Below are 21,863 nucleotides of genomic sequence, written 5' to 3'. Positions count from 1 at the left end.
TCAAAAGCACTTTTAAACAGCATGTCTAGAATCAGTCTCATATATGCAAAGCATAAGTATAATACTACTTATTACTAAGCATTCTTATATATTTGGATCGGATCTAATATTTTTCGGTAGATGTTTAGAACACATCATACATTCACAATGAATGTTGAAATGACTCTGCTTTTATGAACTAACATTTTATGCTAGTTTGGTTGATGCATCACAACATTCAAATCCAGGAGTAGTTTGGACAAAGTCAAGAGCCTTTTAACTACTGTGATATACATGTGATCTATTAAAGCAGTTATAATAATCTAGTTCAAAGATTTGACATAAAAAACAGTGAAACCTCAGCTAAAAATATTTCACGGAATACAATACTCCTATAGTTGTTTAAAAATGCATTTAGCACATTTTAAGAGCTGATGAAATGGTCATGCAAATTTGCAGTTTTGGTAAAAGATTCCATCAGCAACAGTCTGTATAAACCTCAAATCAATGTTGCTCGTAGTGTTTTATTATTTATTGTATGTTATGCTAAGTACCTGTGAAAGGGGACATTCCTTGGCCAATGAACTCTGGTTCATATCCTTTAGTAAGTCCTTCAGAGCATTTCTTACTGTTGTGTGAGACCACTGTTCAGGAGGCAAGTCTTCTAGTTTAGGGCAACTATTTGAGACATAGATTAGAAAAGGGATTATTACAAGATTGCATTCTGCTGCAGAACATTCCTTTAAGACAGACAGATTTCATTTTGCGCATCAAGCAGATGCATCTGGAGATTGCTCTCAGTCTCCTGATTGTTCCGATTAGTTAATTACTTTATACAACACATCTGCTGTATTGATGCATGAATTATACATCAGCTGCATGTGGCGACTATTTTTTCATGTTACTTCTACCTTCCTGCTCTGATGCGCTTGGTAAAACAATTTAAGGTGTAATGCCCTCTCACAACTGATCATGAAAAGAATATATTAGCTTCTCCCCTCTTTTAGATACAGTGAAATTTTAAAACCTTGACTGCAACTATAACAGCGAACAAGTCATTCTTTTTCAAAATGCACACAGATGGTGCTGTTCATGATATGCAAAAATATTTTTCTCTTAAGTAAACTTTATGTAAAATGCCTTCTTGCAATGCATCATTTAATTGACTAAAATGCAATATACTTTTAATGAGATACCAGAAGAAAAGCTATGAATCAGAGCTATGTGAATATAAAGTTTCTACAATATTGTGGGGTGGTGTTGCATAGTTTTCCTAAAGAACTCTGGTAACAAAAGAATACAGGTATTATTTTGAAGATTGTCTGTTTAACCCAGCAGGAACTGAATATTCACAGTATATATACTTTTTAACCAAAGACTACTGCAACTGGACATACCTGTGCAACTGGATTTTCAGTGTGACAACATGATAAACATCTTGCAGCATGTCAGCTACTGTAGCATCAGGAGCATCTGTCACATAGGAGAGAGGAACTGGGTTCCATTTCCCAACCTGGATTAGCCCTGCACCAAACAGAAACATGACAGGGAAAGGGGGTTTAATCATGAGGCCAGTAGTTTTAAAGGAAATAGGTAAAAAAAAATGATAATGAGAAATTAATTCACTGCCTATCATGTATTTTTCCCCTAAGCAGTAACAGCTGGTAGGTTGGTTTATATAAACCATAACGAACTTCCTAGTATGAATTACTGTACTACAAAATATAGGTTTGTGGACTTCCCAGTAAAGAACAGAAAGAAAAGCTTAGTCCTAGAATGCAGCTGACTTCCCTACAGTCCATCTGCTGATGTACTTTACACTTCCTGGTAATGAATTCCTAGTGAATTCCTGGTAATGAATTCCTAGTGTACTTTACACTACCTTCAGTAGTATAGATCATCAGTGATGATTACTGCACTGAAAATATTTAAAAGCAAAGCAATACTGTCCAGATTTCACATGAAAAAATAAATAACTACAAATAATGCATCTAAGCAAAATTGGAAAAAATCATTTTACTTTGTTGTTGAATATAGACACTGGTGCGGCATTCCTGAAAGCAACAAATACCATGTCCCAAGTTCTCCCCTAAATGTAAATACAAATTGTTTTGCAATTTATCAAGGCATATTTACCTTTTGCTTGGGCAGCAGAGCTATGAGAATATCCAAGTGATAGCAATGCCATTTCGATCAGCTGGTTGAATAGCATGTCCTTCCTTACCAAAACAAATTCTGCATGCTCTTCCTTGCAATCGTACTCAATGGAGTTTTCATAATGTTCCACCACACAGAAAACTGGAAGCATGGTTCCTGTAACATAATAATTTGAAGAAATCAAAATGTGTACAGCACTCACATGTAACCTCCTTGGTTGAAATTCTACTCATAGGGTCCTGCTCATAGCAGGTTGAAATTCTACTCATAGGGTCATTCACGTATAATGTTTAATAAACATTATAACAAGTGTTAAGTATAGGTTTTGGTTTGCTCTAGAATTCAGTACCTGCTTATAGAAATAATAAGGTTGGTTGCAGAGAAATGTTGGTTGTCCCTATCCTATCTGATTTGTTGTGAGAGTCTGCAGTGTGACTACTTAAATACATACTGCAGAAGCCTTCTGAGTAAGCCATTGCAATGCCATCTACATAATTCTGTTTACAATAAAACTTCCTTAGTGGTGCCAAAAATACTGAATTACTAATTGTTACAAAATTTCACCTTTGTCTGGCTGTTCTTCAAATTTCACATTAACAAAACAGTGCAAGAAAATCCAACCCAACCTAATGCTAATTGATTTTATTGTTTGGAAATAAGCAGGACATACTGAAGCTACATATAACAAGATAAACATTTAGAAAAGAAGAAAAACCCTGCACAATGCTATTTTATATTTACTGTTGCCCAAGTTATTGTTGTTATATATGTTGTGTGCCTTCTTTTAAAAAATAAACACTGTTCTATAAATACATGCTCATAATTAACATTTTAAAAGTTTTAATTTCAACGCACTATTAACCTTCTGTTTTATACTGGCATGGTCCCACTGTAGTCAAAGCGGTTTATAAATCATACATCACAGATTGCATTGATCTCAATGGGATTATAGCAGTGCTACTGAAACATGTGAAGTCTTTTAAACATTTGAATATTTGTGACTCTTACAAAGCAAGGTTTCTATAAATGTTGCTTTAATTTGAGCTATAGAAGAGTAATAAACTACTGTGCATTACTACCATGCTAGTAACATTTGCTATAAGAAGGACCTATTCTTATGAAATCACAACTGAGGACTTAAACAAGAGGGAAGTAGTGTGTAAATATAACACCTACATCCACTAAGCCAGCAACAAAACGCCAACTGACTTCAGTGATGAAGATCAGGCACCTTACTGACAAAAAGTGAAGGAGTTAAAACAGCTGCTGCACAGGAGCTGTCTCATGGCATATTGCCAGAAGGGCATAATCTTTAGCATAAATGATGGCAAAGGTTACTTTAACAGGGCGCCTAAGATCGCCAATTAGTCCTACAACATTAATGCCTCTGTAAGCACTGCCCTCTACATTTACAGAAGTCACCTAATCCTGCAAAGGTATATACCACATACTGTATTTGTAAAAGTGATTTACTGATGACATCAAAGCAACTTGTACTAGAATCCCTTCGTTCATTTTGTACTATTACATATAGTTGTAGATTATAATGACAAACACTATTTGAACTACATCTGCAGTAAGCTGTTCACCAGAGAGTCAGTCTCTGACAAACCATCCCCTTAAGGCTTGCTTGGAAAGGTGCACAAACTCTGTCTGATTTGCTGAATAGGCTCAACAGGAAACACAAGCCTAAACACTTGCCAACATTTTGCATTTCCTAGCAAACTGTATCAGGAAGAAAAAAGATGATTATCATAATGTGAACTGCTGACTTCTTCCTTGGTTCACTTGTCAAATCATACATAGAACAATATATTCTGACCCATCACAACCAAAACAGAACAAGACATGGGAGTAGGAAGGGGGGGGATGGACTGGAATCATTATTAGAAGGCTAATTGCGGAATCTACACAGATTTGTAGATTTATTCCATACTTTAAAATTACAATATTGTATTTGCTGTTATTGCCTTTTACTACAAAACAAGAAATTACATTATTAGAAAACAAAAAAGGAGCCAATCTCTCAAATAAAACACCTTGATCTTATCCCCACTGGGATAATACAGTAATTATATTTTATACTGTAATGGGACAGGGAACCCAACTGTTGTGAGAAAGGCCTTCAAGTCACTTGTACTTAAATACAACTTTCCTTCTTATCCACTATAGCTAACAAAAGGTATCATCTGACTACAGATGTTAAATCTCCACAACCTGTCACTAGTGCCCTTCTATTAAATGTGAAAAATGTTAGGCAGGAGACCACAATCTCAGCTAGCTGATCACTCTTGCAACTACTTGGCAAGACCTCCAAGAGCAGCAACTTTATAACCTTCTAGTATTAAAGAGGAAAGCACTGGTCAGTGCTCAGTGCTAAAAATACAGCATGATTTAAACCTGAAGGCAGTGTTAGAGGTTTTGCTGAAGGTTTATGAGTCTATGTAAACAGCATGTCTGCCATAAGAAGCAGAGAAGTCTGCAGAATCCTTGTCTAAAACTGTCCTGGCATTGAAGTTTGCTGTGCAAATATCACATAATACCAGAGACAGCTGAAATCTCCTATTTAGGAATTTATGGAACTTATATGTTTGCAGGCGTCAGAAAGTCCTTTTTATATGGCCCCAGTGCTTCACAGCACAATATTAATGCACTCTGTTTAAAAAGCAGCAATAAATTATATTTTTAATGCCTTACCCTGGCTTTCTTAAGATGCATACATTCTTGGCAAACAATCAATAAATAGGGTAATCATGAGCAGAGGCCAAAGAATTTGCTGAAGTGCTGTTTTTCCATTTTAATAGATACAGATCTAACAATACGGACTGCTGTGCCTGTTCATTCTAAGATCAATATATTCTTTGTTTTCGCCAATCCAAGGAAAAAATAAATGATTGTATGATAAATGTTATGCATCAGAATGAAATGCCAGTGCCTTCTAACTTTGTGTGTTTAATTGTCTTGGCCGAATGTTATACTTTGCTTAGCAAATGCAGGAAGAAATCTGAATGATAAACATGTAGCAATTATACTGAGAAAAGGAGTGTTAAAACAAATGCCAAATTATATACAGCATATCTGGATTTAAATTAACATGACTGCTGTGTATGATCCAAAAAGATCATGTATACTATTAATTCTATTTTAAAATAATCATAATACAAACAGAGCCTCAGACATACACATACCACAATCAGTCACTGGCTCTAAAACCGTATTTTTCTTGTGAGAATGTCTAATTACAGCAAACCAGTCACTGAACAATATGACACCCAAGTTGTTCATTGCTCAGTAATGAATTGTACTTAAGGAAACAAAGTGCGAAAAATGGTCATCATAAAGGAGTTTTCCACGAACACCAAAAGAGCTTTGTATCGCTTTCTTAAAGCCAACTAACAAATGTTTTAGAAATGCGATTGACCTTCCAATTTTGGACCCTTGTCAGGGATAGAAGTAGAAATCAGGCTGTTGCAAGAATCTATTATTCATTCATTCACATGCTATAAAAAAGTGTTTAGCTCTTTTCTAATCCCCATGAAGAATTAGTTTATTACAAGAGTTATCTTTGCCTGACAGCATTATTTGGTATCAATAAGGCAGATAATCTGAAGGTAAGGGCTTTTTTTCTATTAAAAAGACTCCACCCTGAAAAGCAAGACTCCACCCAAGCATGCAGTTCAATCTTCCAAGTGCCATTTCCATCAGAGTTAAGGATAAGATACTTGTAGAACAGAAATGTCACAGCGAAGTACAAATTATGCAAAATCTTGGAAGTATGTTTCTTCTAAAAGTTTCAGAATTATGGTGTTACCTTTTCTAGTATGTGTTTTCATCAGGTGTCCAGAGTGTTTTAAAGGCACTCCTTGCATTTTAGTTCCTGTACTTCCAAGTCTTCCTCTTCCTAATGGGCTCCCATTCTGTTCCAAGCGGGCAATTTTGGCTGGTGGACCCTTCGGATCGCTTACATTGTTAGACATTTCTGAATGTTCTTTCCCCTGAGTTGTCTCGTTCAAATGATCCATACTCAGTCCCGCCTCTAAAGATCACCTGCCATGATTTAAAAAAATATATATGTGTTGTATACGCGTGCGTAGTTTTATGTAGGCAGCTTTACACATGTACATAATACATCTGTATAGCATGTTCACATAATATTAAATGTCTCTTAAAGAAAAATACACTCTTAGGAAATTTGCTTCATTGTCAAACTATCTCACAATTTTAGAAATTTCTTAACCTACTATATACAATAACCAATTTATGTATGGGCTTTATATCTTAGGAATTCATGAGTGAGAATGGTAGGTGTGACTGTTTAGAAGCATTCACACAGTGGTATACCCACTGCTACTAATGTGCATGTTCTAAGATTATGATCTTGATACAAATTCATTACTTTATCAAAATATTTGTTTAATAAGGGAAATCTTGTATTAACTAATTCCTTAGGAAACAAAGAAGATGAAATCTGAGCTAGGCATGCAACAGATTAAACTAGTAATATGATCTTTCATGCATATGTATCTCCTTCATAGATAAAAGTGCAATGCCCCAGTTGCTTGACAGTCTCTGGGTATTTTTTTAAACCTAACTTATATATTAAAAGATTGAACAACATCAGATTTTTTAAAATGTAGATAAACTTTTTCCATGTTATATAGCAGAGTATGAAATGCTGGATCAATTATGTCATCTTATAAAAGCCATATGGAGGAAAACATGGGAGCCTCTTTAGACAGTTACAACTTTCTTGGGTATCAAATTAAAAACCTTTCAGCACCTATGAAATCTTTGTGATGCATACTGGAATACTGGAGTAGATGTGAAAGCAAGGAACAATGCTATCTATAACTTCTACTCTGGACTGAAGATATCCCTACTTTTGAAATGTGTAGTATTTCCACAATTATTGATATTTTCTTTTCCAGAAAAATAATGTTTCATGACACACCATACATGTTACATATAATCACTGAGTTCTGTAATACTGACATACCAGAGAGAGACAGAGAGAGAGAAGACAGAGAGAAGCTGTTGACACTTGGAAAATGAGTTAAGAGCTTTGGTTGTACTTTTATTCTGGATGGATGCTTACTTTATACTAGGTGGGCTGTCACTCTTCCTTACTAAGGTTTAACTACATTGTCTGCTGTTATATATGCAAGATGATCACTAAAAGCAGGTGACCAGTCATTCATGAAGCAGTACTTATGTTATTAATCATAAACAGTAAACATGAGCGGGGGAGGGGGTAATTACATAGAAATTAACAAACACTTTTTAATGTACAGTAAATATATCACATTTTTCCCAGCTCTAACAAAATCATCATTTTGGTGGAGATGCTGTATATTCCCCTTGTAATCTGTTTCTTGTTCAATCATAGGCTGCTTTGTCTTTCATAAAAACTGTGTTAATCTGAAGGTTTAGAAGCAACCTTAAGAATGCCAGCTGAATAACTATAAAGTTTAGAATATAATGGTTATTTATCCTTACACTCTAGGGTGACATGCTGCGAACCAAAGGTTTACCGTTGATTGTGGTCCCATCTGTTTTTGGTTATGAGTCTCATTAACAATAAATATGCCTACTTTAATCACTTTTTTTAATCAAGATTATTCTTTTTCATTACATTAACTGCTGTTTAACCCAAAACTACACATCTAAATTACTAACATCTACACTGCTTGGTAGTGCTTTACCAGAACACTCTGTCTGACACTCTAGTTTTTCTTTTCTCTAGAATTAGTGGATAGTCTCAAAATACCTTGAACAGGAAAATCACTGTCATTCTCTACAACTTAAACACTCACCTGCTTCAAGAGTTGGGCTAAAAAACATACTTATCATGTGCCAGGTCATCATTATCTCATGCCCACCAAAGAGAAGATAGCAATTCATTTTATGTATGTTGACTAAAACATTAACTCATTCTAAACTGGACTTAAGAACGCTCACCCACTATACATCCTTTGGCTCACGCATCTTGTAAAAATATTTATGTTGCAAAGCAAAATTATGTGCACATAAAACACCTAATTTACTAATTTAAACTCTTATGCCCAAGGCTAAAGTTCATCAAAGCCTCCATCCATCTGAAATAGTAATCAGCCAGCATGGTCTGCCTGTGACAGCTCCATGAAGTTAACTATTATCTCTGGAAATGACAGGGCCAAAGGATTCTGCCGGTTTCATGTTCAACCATTTGTTCCATCTACAAGTTTTCAGCCTAAACATCAGCTTCAAGGTACAATTTCATAAGTACACCACTAAGATAGGAAGATAACACTCTAAGCATTTTCTGAGTGGAATTCAGTTGTCACAGCTATGCTTCTGCAAATAGAATAGAGTATTGTATCTTTAACACTTTCAGAGTTAGCCCCCTCCCCTTTCTTCTCTTTCCCCTCCCCCTCTCTCCAGATAAAACCCCTTAATCACATTTAAGAGAGGCTCTGTTCTTATCCATTCCATATGGCTGTCATAATCCAGGCCAAGCTTTCACTGTGACCTTTTAAAGAGACAAAGAAGCAAAACACTATCTAGAAACAGGAACACTGCAGTTTGAGCGAAATTTTATAAAAAAAGACCTGAAACTCACCACTTCAAAACTTGACAGCATATAAATAATAGAAACAAAGGAGATTTCCTTTGTGGACCGGTCTCTTGAAGCAGCAGCAGCAGCAGAAAACTGACGTTTTCTAACTCCTTTTAAAAAAAAATTAAAATGATGGAAACCTGAAGGATACTTCCCTTCCCAAAATTCTATTTTTCCTAGAATGGGGTGGGGGAAATACATACACCAAACATAATAGCCATTGGAGGGAAGGCAAGAAGGAAAAAGGGGTACTAATCAATGTACTAAAAACGCAGAGTTTTCAATAATGGGGAATGAGAAAGGTGAGAAATGTAATCAGACAGCATAATACTGACAATAATAAAGTTTCTTTTTTTAAAAATAAAAAGAGTAAAACTAAGAAAAGGTAAGCCCTGTCTACGTCTACATTCATTAAAAAAAAGTGTACATACAAGAATGAAGTGGGGGTTGGTGGCAGTGAAACAGCTTTTCTAACTAATATTTTTAGAAGCAGAAAATCTATTGAGTTTGTCTCCCACAATTATTTTCTAAAAAAACATAGCACACAGACACAGAAAATACAACTAAAGACATGCCTTTCTCCTCCCGAAAAAACTAATCCCAAAACTTTCTGCATACAGCCTCCACAGAAAAGAAACATCAAAACATAATAGGATATAGAAAAGTTGCAAGTAAAGGCACTAAAATTCCGTTTCACTATTGCCCTTGCTATTTATTAAAAATAATAGTAATAATAATGCAGAAAATCTCTCCTTCCTCATTTACCCGGAGAGACTGCGTTTGGGAAGGGGGGGGGGAGCGGAAGGAGAAACAGTCACCACCAAAAGTAAAAAAAAATAAAAATAAAATAAAAACAATCACTTCACTTAGGAGAAGATAATTAAAAATAATAATATACTTCCGAAGTGTTAGGCAAAATGAACGTTGGGGAGAGAAGATGAAGGGGTGGAGGGGAGGAAGAAGGGTAATCAGGTTACCAAAAAATAATAATAAAATAAATCCTGTGAGCTTTCAAATTCTTGTTGTCCCTCGGCTGGCTATTATTGTTATTTAGGCCGGTTTGGTGGTTGTTGCTGGATGTTACAGGGCTGTGTGAGTGTGTGTCCCCCGGACGTAGCTTGCTTTGCTCGCTCTTGCTCTCTCTCCCTCTCGCTCGCTCTCTCTGTCCCCATTAAATTATTAGTTGACTCATCACTCCTCCTCCTGCTGCTGCCGCCGCCGTCCCTTGCTCCTGCTCCTTCCTCTCCGCTATTGCTTTCTGCTGTTGCTGCTGCTGCCGCTGCCGCCGCCGCCGCCGCCTCTTCTTCCTCCTCCTCCTCCTCATTTTAATACAAAATAACACCGAGGGCCACTGGCTTTAAAAAAAATGTATACAGCCCAAGACAGGAGGAGGACGTAGCCTCCCTGCTGCTGCCTGGAGCTCTTCCCCGGCGGCCCCGGATCATCCGACGCGTCCTGGGAGGGAGAGACACAGAGACAAGCAGGAGGAGGAGGAGGAGGAGGAGGTGGCGGCGGTGGCGGAGTAAACCGAGGGGGGGGAGGGAAGAAAGGGCATCTAGAAGGGGTGGAAATAGGAATTGGATTAAAAAGGGGGCTGGAGGGTTAAGGCTGAAGGGGGAGGGGGTTAAAACCAGAAAGCCGGGGGTGGGGGAGAGAGGCGAAGGGAGGGGAAAAGAGGAGCCGAGGGGTGTGCGATTTCCGGCACAGGGCGCGCAAGAATTTGTAATCAGCTTGATTAGTGTGAGGCGGCTGTGCATTTATTACACACAATACCCAGAATAACAGGGAGCAATGCAAGAGAGATGCCGCTGGCAGCGGCACAAGGCGAACGATTAGAAAGTACAGAACAGACTGCCGAGAGGGACAGGCCAAAACAGGAGCAGCAGTAGCGAAGGCCACTTTCCTTGTACAGCGAGAAAAGGCGCCCAGGGGGTGGAGAGGCGGAAAGGGGAGTAGAGGAGGGGGAAGTCAAGAGACAGGGACGGAAACGCAAGCACTGAAGTCCTACAAACCGTGTCATAAACACACACGCTGCCTGCCCAACACCAGCGGGATAGTAGCCGCGACCTAAACGGGAGAGGGCAAGGGCGCACCAGCATCAAATGCCAAAGGCGAGGGGAGGCAACTCCTATAGCCGGCGTCGCTCGGCACTCCCGAGGGGTAGCGCACCGAACAGACTTGGAAACAAAGTAGGAATCGAAAGAACGTGGGCATCTGCGCAGGCAGCAAGATCTACAGAGACGGGGAATGGAGAGCAGGTGCACGCAAGGCATAGGAGCATATGGCTGGCAGTCATGGTTCCATAGCGAGGGAGAAATAGGACAGAGTGCGCGTGTGTATACTCTGCCGGGAAGGGGGGATACCTTAGAGGTGAACGTAAAAGTAGTAGGATGTATATACATGAGCAGATCTGCAATCCATAAACCACTTCACCTGTCCTAGTCTTAACTCCAAGGAGACATAACACTTGGTAGACAGCAAATGGAAATGCTGCCAGTTTTAACACTGATGCACACAGTTCATTGTACTTCCATGAAAGTACTTCTGTACAAGGAACAGGTTGAACTCATAATGCTTTTCTTGGGAGCATGCCACTAATGAACAGAATTCATATCACTAGGGCTCCGATCTACAAGTCACAGAATCCAGATTGCTTCCATTTGTAGAGGGTCTTTATTGTCGTGTCAATATTGAACACTGACATTCAATATTGGGACACAACTCCAGTACTTCATGTCTGGCAGTGTAAACAGTGATTATTCCAAAAGATGTACATCCCCATAATTAAAGCAAAGAGTATCCTAGATGCAGATTGTAAGTGCAAGAAACTAAGATACAAAAATGGATCAATGGGAGAACTTTCAGCCTTAATCTAATGTTTATTTGGATGTAAAAATGGCTCTTTGGAACATGTGCTTACATCTGAAGACTTTGTTGTACTAGATTTGGGGGGAAAGTGGGTTGGGTACTGGCATAACACAGGTATTAAGTTCTCTGACACAGTGGTTGTTCAAGCCATGTTCACACCCACATGTACCTCAATCTAGAAAACTCTTCATATGCTTTCATTTTTCTTTTGCATTCAGGGCAGGTTTAAAGTGAAGACAGAGCAGGCGTAAGAAACCTCTTTAAAGATGAAATAATATTACTACAGTAGGACCCTCGCCAACCGTTCTCAGTACTACATTCATCCAACACAGAGAGAAGACCGAATACTATCCTTTCAGGGAACAGTTGGGAATAAAAACTAGTACTAAGTCAGTACAAAACTGGGCAGATGTGCAATAACCCAGAGGAGTACCTTAAGCTGTTTGCCTTTGTTTATGTGAATGCAGCCACAAAAAGAATAACCAACCAAAATCTTAACCACATTGTTAAGTTTTAACATATTAAAGGTTTGAAAACTGTTGAGCCCTGGTCAGAATGTCATGCTGTACACCTTTCACATTTGGTGGAAGGAGGGCCAATGCTTCAGGATAGCAAAGTATTGAAGGTGGTAAATTATTTATTTGCAACTCTAATAATTATAAATATGAGCACTGCACAAGCTGTACCAGCTAGAGACGAAAGCAAACAACACTGGCAGATAGAAACGAGTCTGCACAAGCTAAAAGGATAGACACTCATTTACTGATATGATAGAAAAAAGTACAAGTTCAAAAACATGCTGACTGTGATCCAGAGACCAGTTAAGCCAGACAACTTGAAATATAAAATACTTTCATTCTACTCTGGATTTTTAATCCAAGTATAGTGGCTTAATTGGTTTCTGGATAAGACTTAAGTATTAATTGATATATACAACTGGAAGAAACCATATTGTGTTACTTCAAATGCAAATGTATTTTTAAAAAAGAAATGAGTATGTTATCATATAAACTTAAGGAGTTTTCTTAAATAGGCAACAAGGAGAGGATTTTTTCATAACATGCAAGATGAAAAATGCAGCATTATAAACTTTGAACAAAGAAAGAGTGCAAATTAGTAAATGCTCAGAAAAACAAGTGTATTAAATATACACACCTTACTATAACACCAAAACAAAGCATCAAAGGTACACAAAGAAATATAGGCTGACATCTACTGAAGTAAACACAAATACCACAGAGTGTGTGCAGAAAATGGTAATGGGGTGAAATGTATAAAATATTTATAACAGTCAGCAATGCACAGAATAGATTATTGTGTTAGAAATAAAGAGCATGGTGCTTGAAACATAACAGTGTTATACAACAGAGTTATTTGAAGGAATGCAGCTGAAGCTTGAATAAGTTAACATTCAGGCTGTCTGTGTTTGCACACACACAGACACACAAGAATGGCAAATAATATTGCCAACAACATAATGCCTGTATACAGATCTATGATGCAATCTATGTATTGCACTACAGTATTGGATACTGTGTAGAATTCTGGTCACTGCACCTCAAAAAAGATATGGTAGAGTTGGAAAGGTGCAGAAAAGGGCAACCAAGATGATCAAGGGACTGAAGCAACTCCCCTATGAGGAAAGGTTAAAATGTCTGGGGCTGTTTAGCTTAGAAGAGAGGGGAGACATGATAGTGTATAAAATTATGCATGGTGTGGAGAAAGTAGATGTAATACTAGAGTCCAGGTTCATCCAATGAAGCTGAATGGTGGGAGATTCAGACAAATAAAAAGCAGTGTTTCTTCACACAGTACAGAGTTAAACTATGGAATTTGCTACCACAAAATATAATTATGGCCACCAACTTGGATGGCTTTGAAAGGGGATTAGACAAATTCACAGAGGATAAGGCCAGGAATGGCAATTAGTCATGATAGTTATATATTACCTCCAGTATCAGAGGCAATGTGCCTCTGTACGCTACTTGCTGGGAAATCTAGTGGGAGGGTGCTGGTCCACTCATGTCCTGATTGTGAGCTTCCCATGGGTATCTGTTTAGCCATTGTATGAAGAGAATACTGCACTAGATAGGCCTTTGGTTTGACTAGTGTGGCATTTCTTATGTTTATTAAGAACATAAGAAGAGCTATGCTTGATCAGACCAAGGTACATCTTGTCCAGCATTCTGTTCACACAGTGGTCAAGCAGCTGCCCATGGTAAACCCACAAGCAGGAAATGAGTGCAACAGGACCCTCCTGCCCATCTTCCCAAACAACTGGTGTACATGGGCATGCTGCCCCTGATACTAGAGGGAGCATAGCCATCAGAACTGGTAGCCATTGATAGCCTTCTCCAGGAATTTCTGCAATTCCCTTTTAAAGCCATCCAAATTGGTGGCCATCACTACATCTACTGGTAGTGAATTCCATAGTTCAACTATGCACTGTATGAAAAAGTATTTCCTTTTTTCTGTCCTGAATCTCCCACCAGTCAGCTTCATAGGATTCTAGTATTATGAGAGAGAAAGACAAATATCTCCCTATTCATTTTCTCCACACCTTCAGTAATTTTGTTCACCTCTATCATGTCTCCCCTTACTTGCCTCTTTTCTAAGCTAAACAGCTCCAGGTGTTGTAACCTTTCCTCATAGGGAAGTTGCTTCAGCCCCTTGATCGTTTTAGTTGTCCTTTTCTGTATTTTTTTCCAGCCCTACAATATCCTTTTTTAGGTACGGTGACTGAAATTGTACGCAGGATTTCAAGTGTAGTTGCACCATAGATTTGTATAAGGGCAGTATGATCTTGGCAGTCTTTTCAATTTTCAGTTCCTTTTCTAATTATACCTGTGATGCATGTCAGTTGTGCCCAAATGTCATGGAGGACAGGTTTTGCTCTCACTGCAAAATCCAAGTACAGCACTTTACTTTCCTCATTGAATTGAATAACAGCCATTTCATTTAAATAGGGGGAAGTAAACAGGTATGTTTGTGGGGCCGGTTGGGGACCATGAACCTAACCTCTGAGAAATCAAGTGTGTCCCTATTTGCATAGCCCTATCCCGGATGTTTCCTTTGGTCATTCTAGACTCTAGAGCAAGGGTGGGCAACTTGTGCCTTCCAGCTGGGAGGGTGGGCAACTTGTGCCTTCCACAAGTCCCATTAGCCTTAGCCAAGCATAGCCAATGGTGAGGGGATGATGGGAGTTGCAGTCCAACATCTGGAGGGCCACATGTTGCCCACCATGCTCTAGAGTGTGAGGAATGGACTGGTATTTATATTACACACACACACATGCACACACACATGAAACCTGAACTTTGGTACGCACTTATAACATCACCAAAGTTTGAAATTACCTGCTTCAGAATATGAATTTGCCTAGCTCGTTGTATTTGAAAGTATTATGAATTGAATGTCATTTCTCTTTAAAGTTTTTGTACAGCTGAAAATGTAAAACAAGATCTTGCACATGCACAGACAGAATGCGGTTTTAGTTTGAGTCTATTTTTGTCCTAGACAATAATCACAGCTTAGACATAGTTAAGCAAACATCGTCAAAAAGATGACTTTTAAGGCTCTAGGGGACTGTGGGTGAACCTAAGAAAGCTCTGGAGCCTTAGGAACAAAGGAGCTATGTAATCTCTGATCTTATCTGATCAAGCATGGGGAAGCTCCCTGACCCAAATGCGACAGAGTTTACACATAAGTTCTTTATAACTTTCCTGTAAGCCTTCTTTCTCCCCACCCCCCTTCCTACTTTCCTGATCTCTTTAACTTGTGGTAAAGTCAAATGTTCCTCCCAGAATCCTCAGTAGTAAATGCAAATCAGATTATTTCACTTTTAGAGTGGTAGCAAAACTCAGATAATGAAGTTTATGTCACAATAGAGAACATCAAATACCAGCACAAAACAAGAAAAATCTACATGTGATTCAATTGTATTGACCTTCCACACACTTGAATTAGCCTTGAAAGGATTTCCACTAATAACCAGTTTCATCTAGGTTTTCAGAATGCAAACTTCATTTATGCTAGTAGGGATGCTGAAGAAATTCGAGATGGACTAAAATGAGCTAAAAACTAAAATTTCTAGGAATCCAACCTGCAGAATCCGCTGCGGACCAACCCCCTCCGCAGCGGATTCCATGGACTTTCAGATGATTTTTTTTTTACTTTTCCAAAATTTACGCATATAAATTCATAGGGAAATATGTATGTTTCTGCGGAAAAAGTGTTGAATGGAATGGGGGACAATACGCTAAAGTAAATTATGTAAATACTTACGTAATTATTTGCGTAACTTTCCGCATTATGGAAAAAAGATATTCGCATCCGTCTGTGGGCGGACGATGGAACAAAAGGCACCTGACAATCCGTGAAACATAGACGGAGCAGATTTTACACAGTCCATACATCCTTACCTGGGAGAACGACCCACTGAATTCAATGAGACTTACTTCTGAGTAGACATGAACAGGACTGCACTATTACTAGTGTGTTTATGGCAATATAACTGCCAGTTATTTTTATTCAATCATCCAATCAGGTTTTAATCAGGGTATTCTATCTTTACATTAAAGGTGGGAAATGATAATTGGCATGCCAAATGTGCCAGTGTTATACTCATAACTATGACAGAAAATCACTTTCAGACCTAATTTTGAGATAAGCACATTTCAGTAGAAAAAAAACTAAAGGCTTCAGAAATAAAAGGTGGGATATAAATGCAATTAATAATAATAATAATAATAATAGTTCTAATAACAGTTTGAAATTGTTGTGTACTTCTCTGATAATAAAATATGTCTCTTAAAGACTAGCTTTAAAAGTTATATTAGCAAATAAATAGTCAAATTAGGGCACCATTTTGGCCTAGTGTCACAGCCTATGCATTGCACCAACAGCATGATCAGACTCAGATTCCATCAATGGAGCAGTTCAGAGTCAGATAAAGTAATGTGTGACACAGAATTGGGTGATGACCAGGCACAATATATGTGGGACTGAGGCAGAGCTAGCCTAGGTCATTTTTGCTGCCTGAGACAAAGAAAAGATGGCACACACCCACACCAGTTCACATACAGAAGACAACTGGGCTGACAGCTGAATCTTACTGCAATACTAGTAATGGGACAGTGTCTTCAGCCATAAGGCCTGCCCGCTCTGGACACAAGGCAGTCTGCAAGGCACACACAGCTCTGTCTTCAACCACTTTGCCACTGCTCCCCACCCCCCAACATCTGCCACCTGAGGAGGGCTGACACATTTTACGTAACAGTAGAGCCAACTTTGGACTGCGGAAAGCTCAAGAGTCAGCAATGCACTATCTTAAGAAATTTTCAGTTACCATAGAGTCAGCTCCTACCTATACACCCTAAGTGTGGCCCTGATATACTTAAGCTGCAATTTTGTCTACACTGACTGGGTGTAACTCCAGAGTTTCAGACAGGAGCCTGAAGATGCCAATCCTTGGAGATGCCAGGGACTGAACCTGAGACCTTTTGTTTAAAATGGATGTGCACTAAACACTGAGCCAGCCCCCCTCTCATGTTGCTAAGCCCACTCTTACATCTGTGCAAAGCTTTAGGGTCTGTGCAAACTTTAGCAATACATTTTTGAAAGCAGGCTTTAATCTCAGTAGTATGTTCTATATCTCAGAAAGCTGGATCTCTTCCATACTGATCACATACAGTTTGTATTAAGCTATGTTCTCTTTGTTATGTTCTGTGAACATTCTATAAAATGAAAACTATTGTAAATTCTGCAGACTAGTAATTAATTGTGAATAGTAGTAAGTTTCTTTGTTATGTACCTATCTCTAATAAGAGCACTTAAATACCTTTCAACATGTAAAGCATTAATTGATTTATAAACTTATAATGTTATCTGAGAAGTGTCAGATATCTATACATTCCATGGCATTATATCCTGCAGTTGGGTGCATCAGTTTAGCTTACAGATATGCAAAAATGCAAATAGGGATTTCTCTATTGATGAAATAATGGAAGAGCCCTGTGTTTATTCTCACAATATCTTCTGAAAATTATTTTAATCTGAAAGTGCTGATATGATTAAATTAACTTCAAAGCTAAACCCAACTACTGTTATTGAAATTACATGTTTTTGCAAAATCATATTACCCAATAACTATTTTATTGACGGTCATATAGCCAACTTCAAATTAGCTGTCAATATCATTATCCACAATATCTATGGGATTTAACTACTTTAAATACAAATACATTAATTCAATAAGAGAATGTGGATCATGCTTCACAATAATCAAAATGATTAAAAATACATGGATTTTTTTTTAAGGCAGTATCCTTCATTCTCAAGTTATCAAAGGAATGACATTTAACATTTTTATGATGAAGAGTATCAGACCAGGCCAGTAGCCAAAAGTTTCCTATAATAGATTGTGGTTGATCAGTTGAGTCATAAGAATGATGAGATGAGAGCATAGCCAGAACCTTGTTTTAAAAAATGTAGAACAAGGAGCTTCAGAGGAGTACATGGGTTTGGGCTCATCAAAAGAATCTTAGCAAAGGTAAAAGAGTAGGATGATTTCCTTTTTTGAACAACAGGACCCCATGGCAAATCAAACTAATTCTCAAATCACCATAATTAAAACACACACACACTTCTAACTAGACTAGCTCACTGAGAATGTTGAGCTCTATAGAGAGTATCAGGGCTACACATGCTGAATGTATGTACATAACAATTTTGAGGTAGTAGAAGAGGTGGAAAGAATACACAGAAGAACTATACAGGAAAGATCTGAATGTCCCTGATAGCCATGATAGTGCGGTCACTGAACTTGAGCCGGACATCCTCGAGAGTGAAGTCAAGTGGGCCTTAGGAAGCGTTACTAACAACAAAGCTAGCGGAGATGACAGTATTCCAGCTGAGCTATTTAAAATCCTAAAAGATGATGCTGTTAAAGTGCTGCACTCAATATGCCAACAAATTTGGAACACTCAACAGTGGCCACAAGACTGGAAAAGGTCAGTTTACATTCCGGTTCCAAAGAAGGGCAACGCCAAAGAGTGTTCAAACTACTGTACAATTGCGCTCATTTCACATGCCAGCAAGGTTATGCTCAGAATCCTACAAGCTAGGCTTCAGCAGTATGCAAACCGAGAACTACCGGAAGTACAAGCTGGGTTTCGAAGAGGCAGAGGAACTAGAGATCCAATCGCCAACATTCGCTGGATCATGGAGAAAGCAAGAGAATTCCAGAAAAACATCTATTTCTGCTTCATTGACTACGCTAAAGCCTTTGATTGTGCTATGGTCCATGGGGTCATGAAGAGTCGGACACGACTGAATGACTGAACAAAGCTGAGGTTGTGATCTACTAAAAGGCTGTTTTCTTTGTGCTGTCATGACCACCTACCTTAACTGCCCTCAACTGCCTCTGCTTAATTTTCTTCAGGAATAGCCCCCTTTCTCTTCAGCCCCTGCACCACAGCCTATCCCATTCAGCAGCGCCCCCAAACTCTCTATGTAGTATTTTCAGGAGGCTGGCTGGAGGGGAGATGCTCTCTTCTACCATCCCTGTGGCACATACCTAAATCTGGACTAGCCCAATGCAAATTAGGCAGACAGATATAGGCATTCACTTTCTTTGTTGTTGTTCAGTCGTTCAGTCGTGTCCAACTCTTCGTGACCCCATGGACCATAGCACGCCAGGCCTTCCTGTCCTGCGCACTCTCCCGGAGTGTGCTCAGGTTCATATTCATTGCATCGGTGATGCTATCTAGCCATCTCATCCTCTGCCGTCCCCTTCTCCTTTTGCCTTCAGTCTTTCCCAGCATCAGGGTCTTTTCCAGAGAGTTTTCTCTTCGCATTAGGTGGCCAAAATATTTGAGCTTCAAAAAATATTTGAGCTTCAATTCACTTTCTAGCAAGCATTAAACTATGCAGCTTTCCCCAAGCACTTAACTGGTTCATACGTAATGACAACCCATGGGTTTTTTAAACCATAGGTTGTTGGGCATGAGTAGAAGCACACGCACACACTTCCTCTGGTGCACTTGTTGCTTCCATTTTCAATTAACAACCTATGATCGCCCTGTTTGTAGGTTATTAGCGTGATGTTTGAACCCACACACTCTGGGTTGTTTAGGGGTTAAACAACCCAGAGTTAACCCACATTTGGACAGCATGCTAAGAACCAATGAACAGGGCAATTGTAGGTTGTTAATTGAAAGGAGAAGCGATAAGTGCACTGGAAGCAGCACGCTTGCACTTGCTAGATTTCAGCAATTTGTGGGTTAAATAATCCACAAATTGCCATTAAGTGAAAATCAGAACTTCCCAAATATTTTCACAGGGCTGACCACATTATAGAAAGCAGATTGCAGTATGGACATCACCCATTCAGAATAGTACACACTGTATCTCCAGCTAACATAGCCCTTTTCTCAAATGTTTTTTCTTCTATCATATATTTAAGTGCCATACTGGGAAATTCTAAATATAGTGTGAATGCAAATTAATGGGCAGGTTAGCACTATATAATAAGTAGGTCTGCTAGATGAAAAACAACTGGCCCATAGAGCAACTTAGTCCCTTGGATACCTGTGGTTTAAAGGTATTGTTTTTAAGTACCGTACATCTTAGAGAATACAATATTTCATAATGAAGGGTAATAACATGTTTAAATGTTGTCTTTTCCAGGCACTAGATAATAAGTAGGCTAAGGATTAGAGTTAGTAGCTATGGGAGAGGAATAGATTTAAAAATCTATTTTGGAACAAAATATTTAATTTGGGAGTAAGGAGGGTAGTCTGGTTAGAAATACATTCCAACTGTATTTGGAATTATTATTTTATTATTTAAAGCATTTTTATCCCACTCTTCAGCTGAGTGGGTCCCAGAGCAGGTTACAGATCAATAAAAAACAAGACAATCCCTACCCTCAGGCTCACAATCTAAAATACATAATCACAAGCAGAAAAAGAGAACAAAATAGGCCCGCAAAAAGGATTAAAAAATTTAGACTGCAACTTACCCCAGGGTAAGTACCACTGAAGTCAATAGGGCTTACTTCTGAGAAGACATGTATGGCACTGCACACACCTAATGAAAATAATATCCATTTAAAAAGCTACCAATAAAACAACAAAAACCAACATAGCAGAAGAAACAGCCAATCAGTCCATTTAAAAGATATCCACTTCATGTTCCAAATTTTTTTAAAACATTTTTCAGATCCACTTCACATTCTGAAATAAACATTTTTCAGAAGATGAGGATAAAGCCCACCTAGTGGGTTTAACAGGGATGGAATTCTAGAGAATGGGATCTACTACTAAGAATACCCTGTTTGTTCTTACTAATTTGAATTCAACCAAGGAAGGGGCTCAGAACAGGACTTCTTCATACGAATTCAGGGTTGGAAAAGTTACTAAGGAAGATGATATTCCATTAGGTAACTTGGGCTTAGCTCATTTGTGGTTTTAAAGATCAAGACCAGCACTTTAAACTGTGTTCAGAATCAAAGTGGGAGCCAATGCAGTTGTCTTAGCAGTAGTGTAATAGGCTTCCATCAGTTCATACCCTTGATTAGCTAGGCAGCCATATTTTGGACTAAGTGAAGTTTCTGCATAGAACTAGTATGCAAAGGTAGCCCCAGATAAAGTGCATTAAGATATCAAGGCTGGAGGTTAACTAAGGCATGTATCATAGTAGGCAGATGATCCTTCTCTAGGAACACAGCTATAACTACCAAATCAGCCTAAACTGATGAAAGGCATTTTTGGCACTACTGCTACCCAGGAATTCAGGATCAACCCTAGTCTATGGTTTATGACCCCATCCAGAAGAAGTCAGCTGAGTGCGCTTACATTAAATTTCTATCCTTTCTGGACTGAGTCAGTTTATTCCTTATCCTGTCTAGTCTCCAGACATCCATATTCAGTGCTTCCATCATCTCACCTAGCACTATTCATTCAATTTTTAGATTCTGCTACAATGGTTTCATGTAGATATTAAAAAGTATATGAGACAATATAAAACCTTGCAGAACCCCATAGGGAATATGTCACAAGGCTGAACATTGGTCCCCAAGCACTACTATTTTGGATTTTGACAGGGAGGCATGAAACCTTCACAACTGTCAATCCAGACATGCAATCCAGAAACTTACTAAAAGCCATTGAGAGGCCTTCAAAAATCAAGAGGAGCATACTCCCTGTGTGTCTTCCAACATTAGTCGAATAAATAATAAATAATTAAACCAAAAGGTAAAAAG

The 21,863-nt window shown here is 38.5% G+C and overlaps 1 protein-coding gene across 12 annotated transcripts in view; it reads right to left on the bottom strand.

Moving 5' to 3' along the window:
- The window catches only part of SATB1 (SATB homeobox 1), a 156,155-nt gene that overhangs the window by 115,418 nt on the left and 18,874 nt on the right, over positions 1 to 21,863 (bottom strand). For 3 of the 12 annotated variants that reach the window (XM_084858368.1, XM_084858373.1, XM_084858375.1), the window contains exons 1-5: positions 8,735 to 9,924; positions 5,948 to 6,183; positions 2,116 to 2,292; positions 1,377 to 1,503; positions 534 to 657 (exon numbers count right to left, since the gene is read on the bottom strand). In XM_084858368.1, coding sequence (XP_084714494.1) covers positions 534 to 657; positions 1,377 to 1,503; positions 2,116 to 2,292; positions 5,948 to 6,158 — 639 coding nt within the window. In that variant the 5' untranslated portion in view covers positions 6,159 to 6,183; positions 8,735 to 9,924. Of the gene's footprint in view, positions 1 to 533; positions 658 to 1,376; positions 1,504 to 2,115; positions 2,293 to 5,947; positions 6,184 to 7,632; positions 7,716 to 8,734; positions 10,160 to 20,621; positions 20,690 to 21,863 lie in introns of those variants that run through there. The other 9 variants (XM_084858379.1, XM_084858376.1, XM_084858380.1 and 6 more) reach the window with 7 other exon arrangements.

The sequence above is a fragment of the Heloderma suspectum genome, chromosome 5 (assembly GCF_057233095.1).
Source record: "Heloderma suspectum isolate Gila_16-S chromosome 5, 16-S_ref, whole genome shotgun sequence".
Classification (NCBI taxonomy): domain Eukaryota; kingdom Metazoa; phylum Chordata; class Lepidosauria; order Squamata; family Helodermatidae; genus Heloderma; species Heloderma suspectum.
The sequence above is the reverse complement of the archived record's forward strand: the minus strand, read 5'-3'. Positions and strand labels throughout refer to the sequence as shown.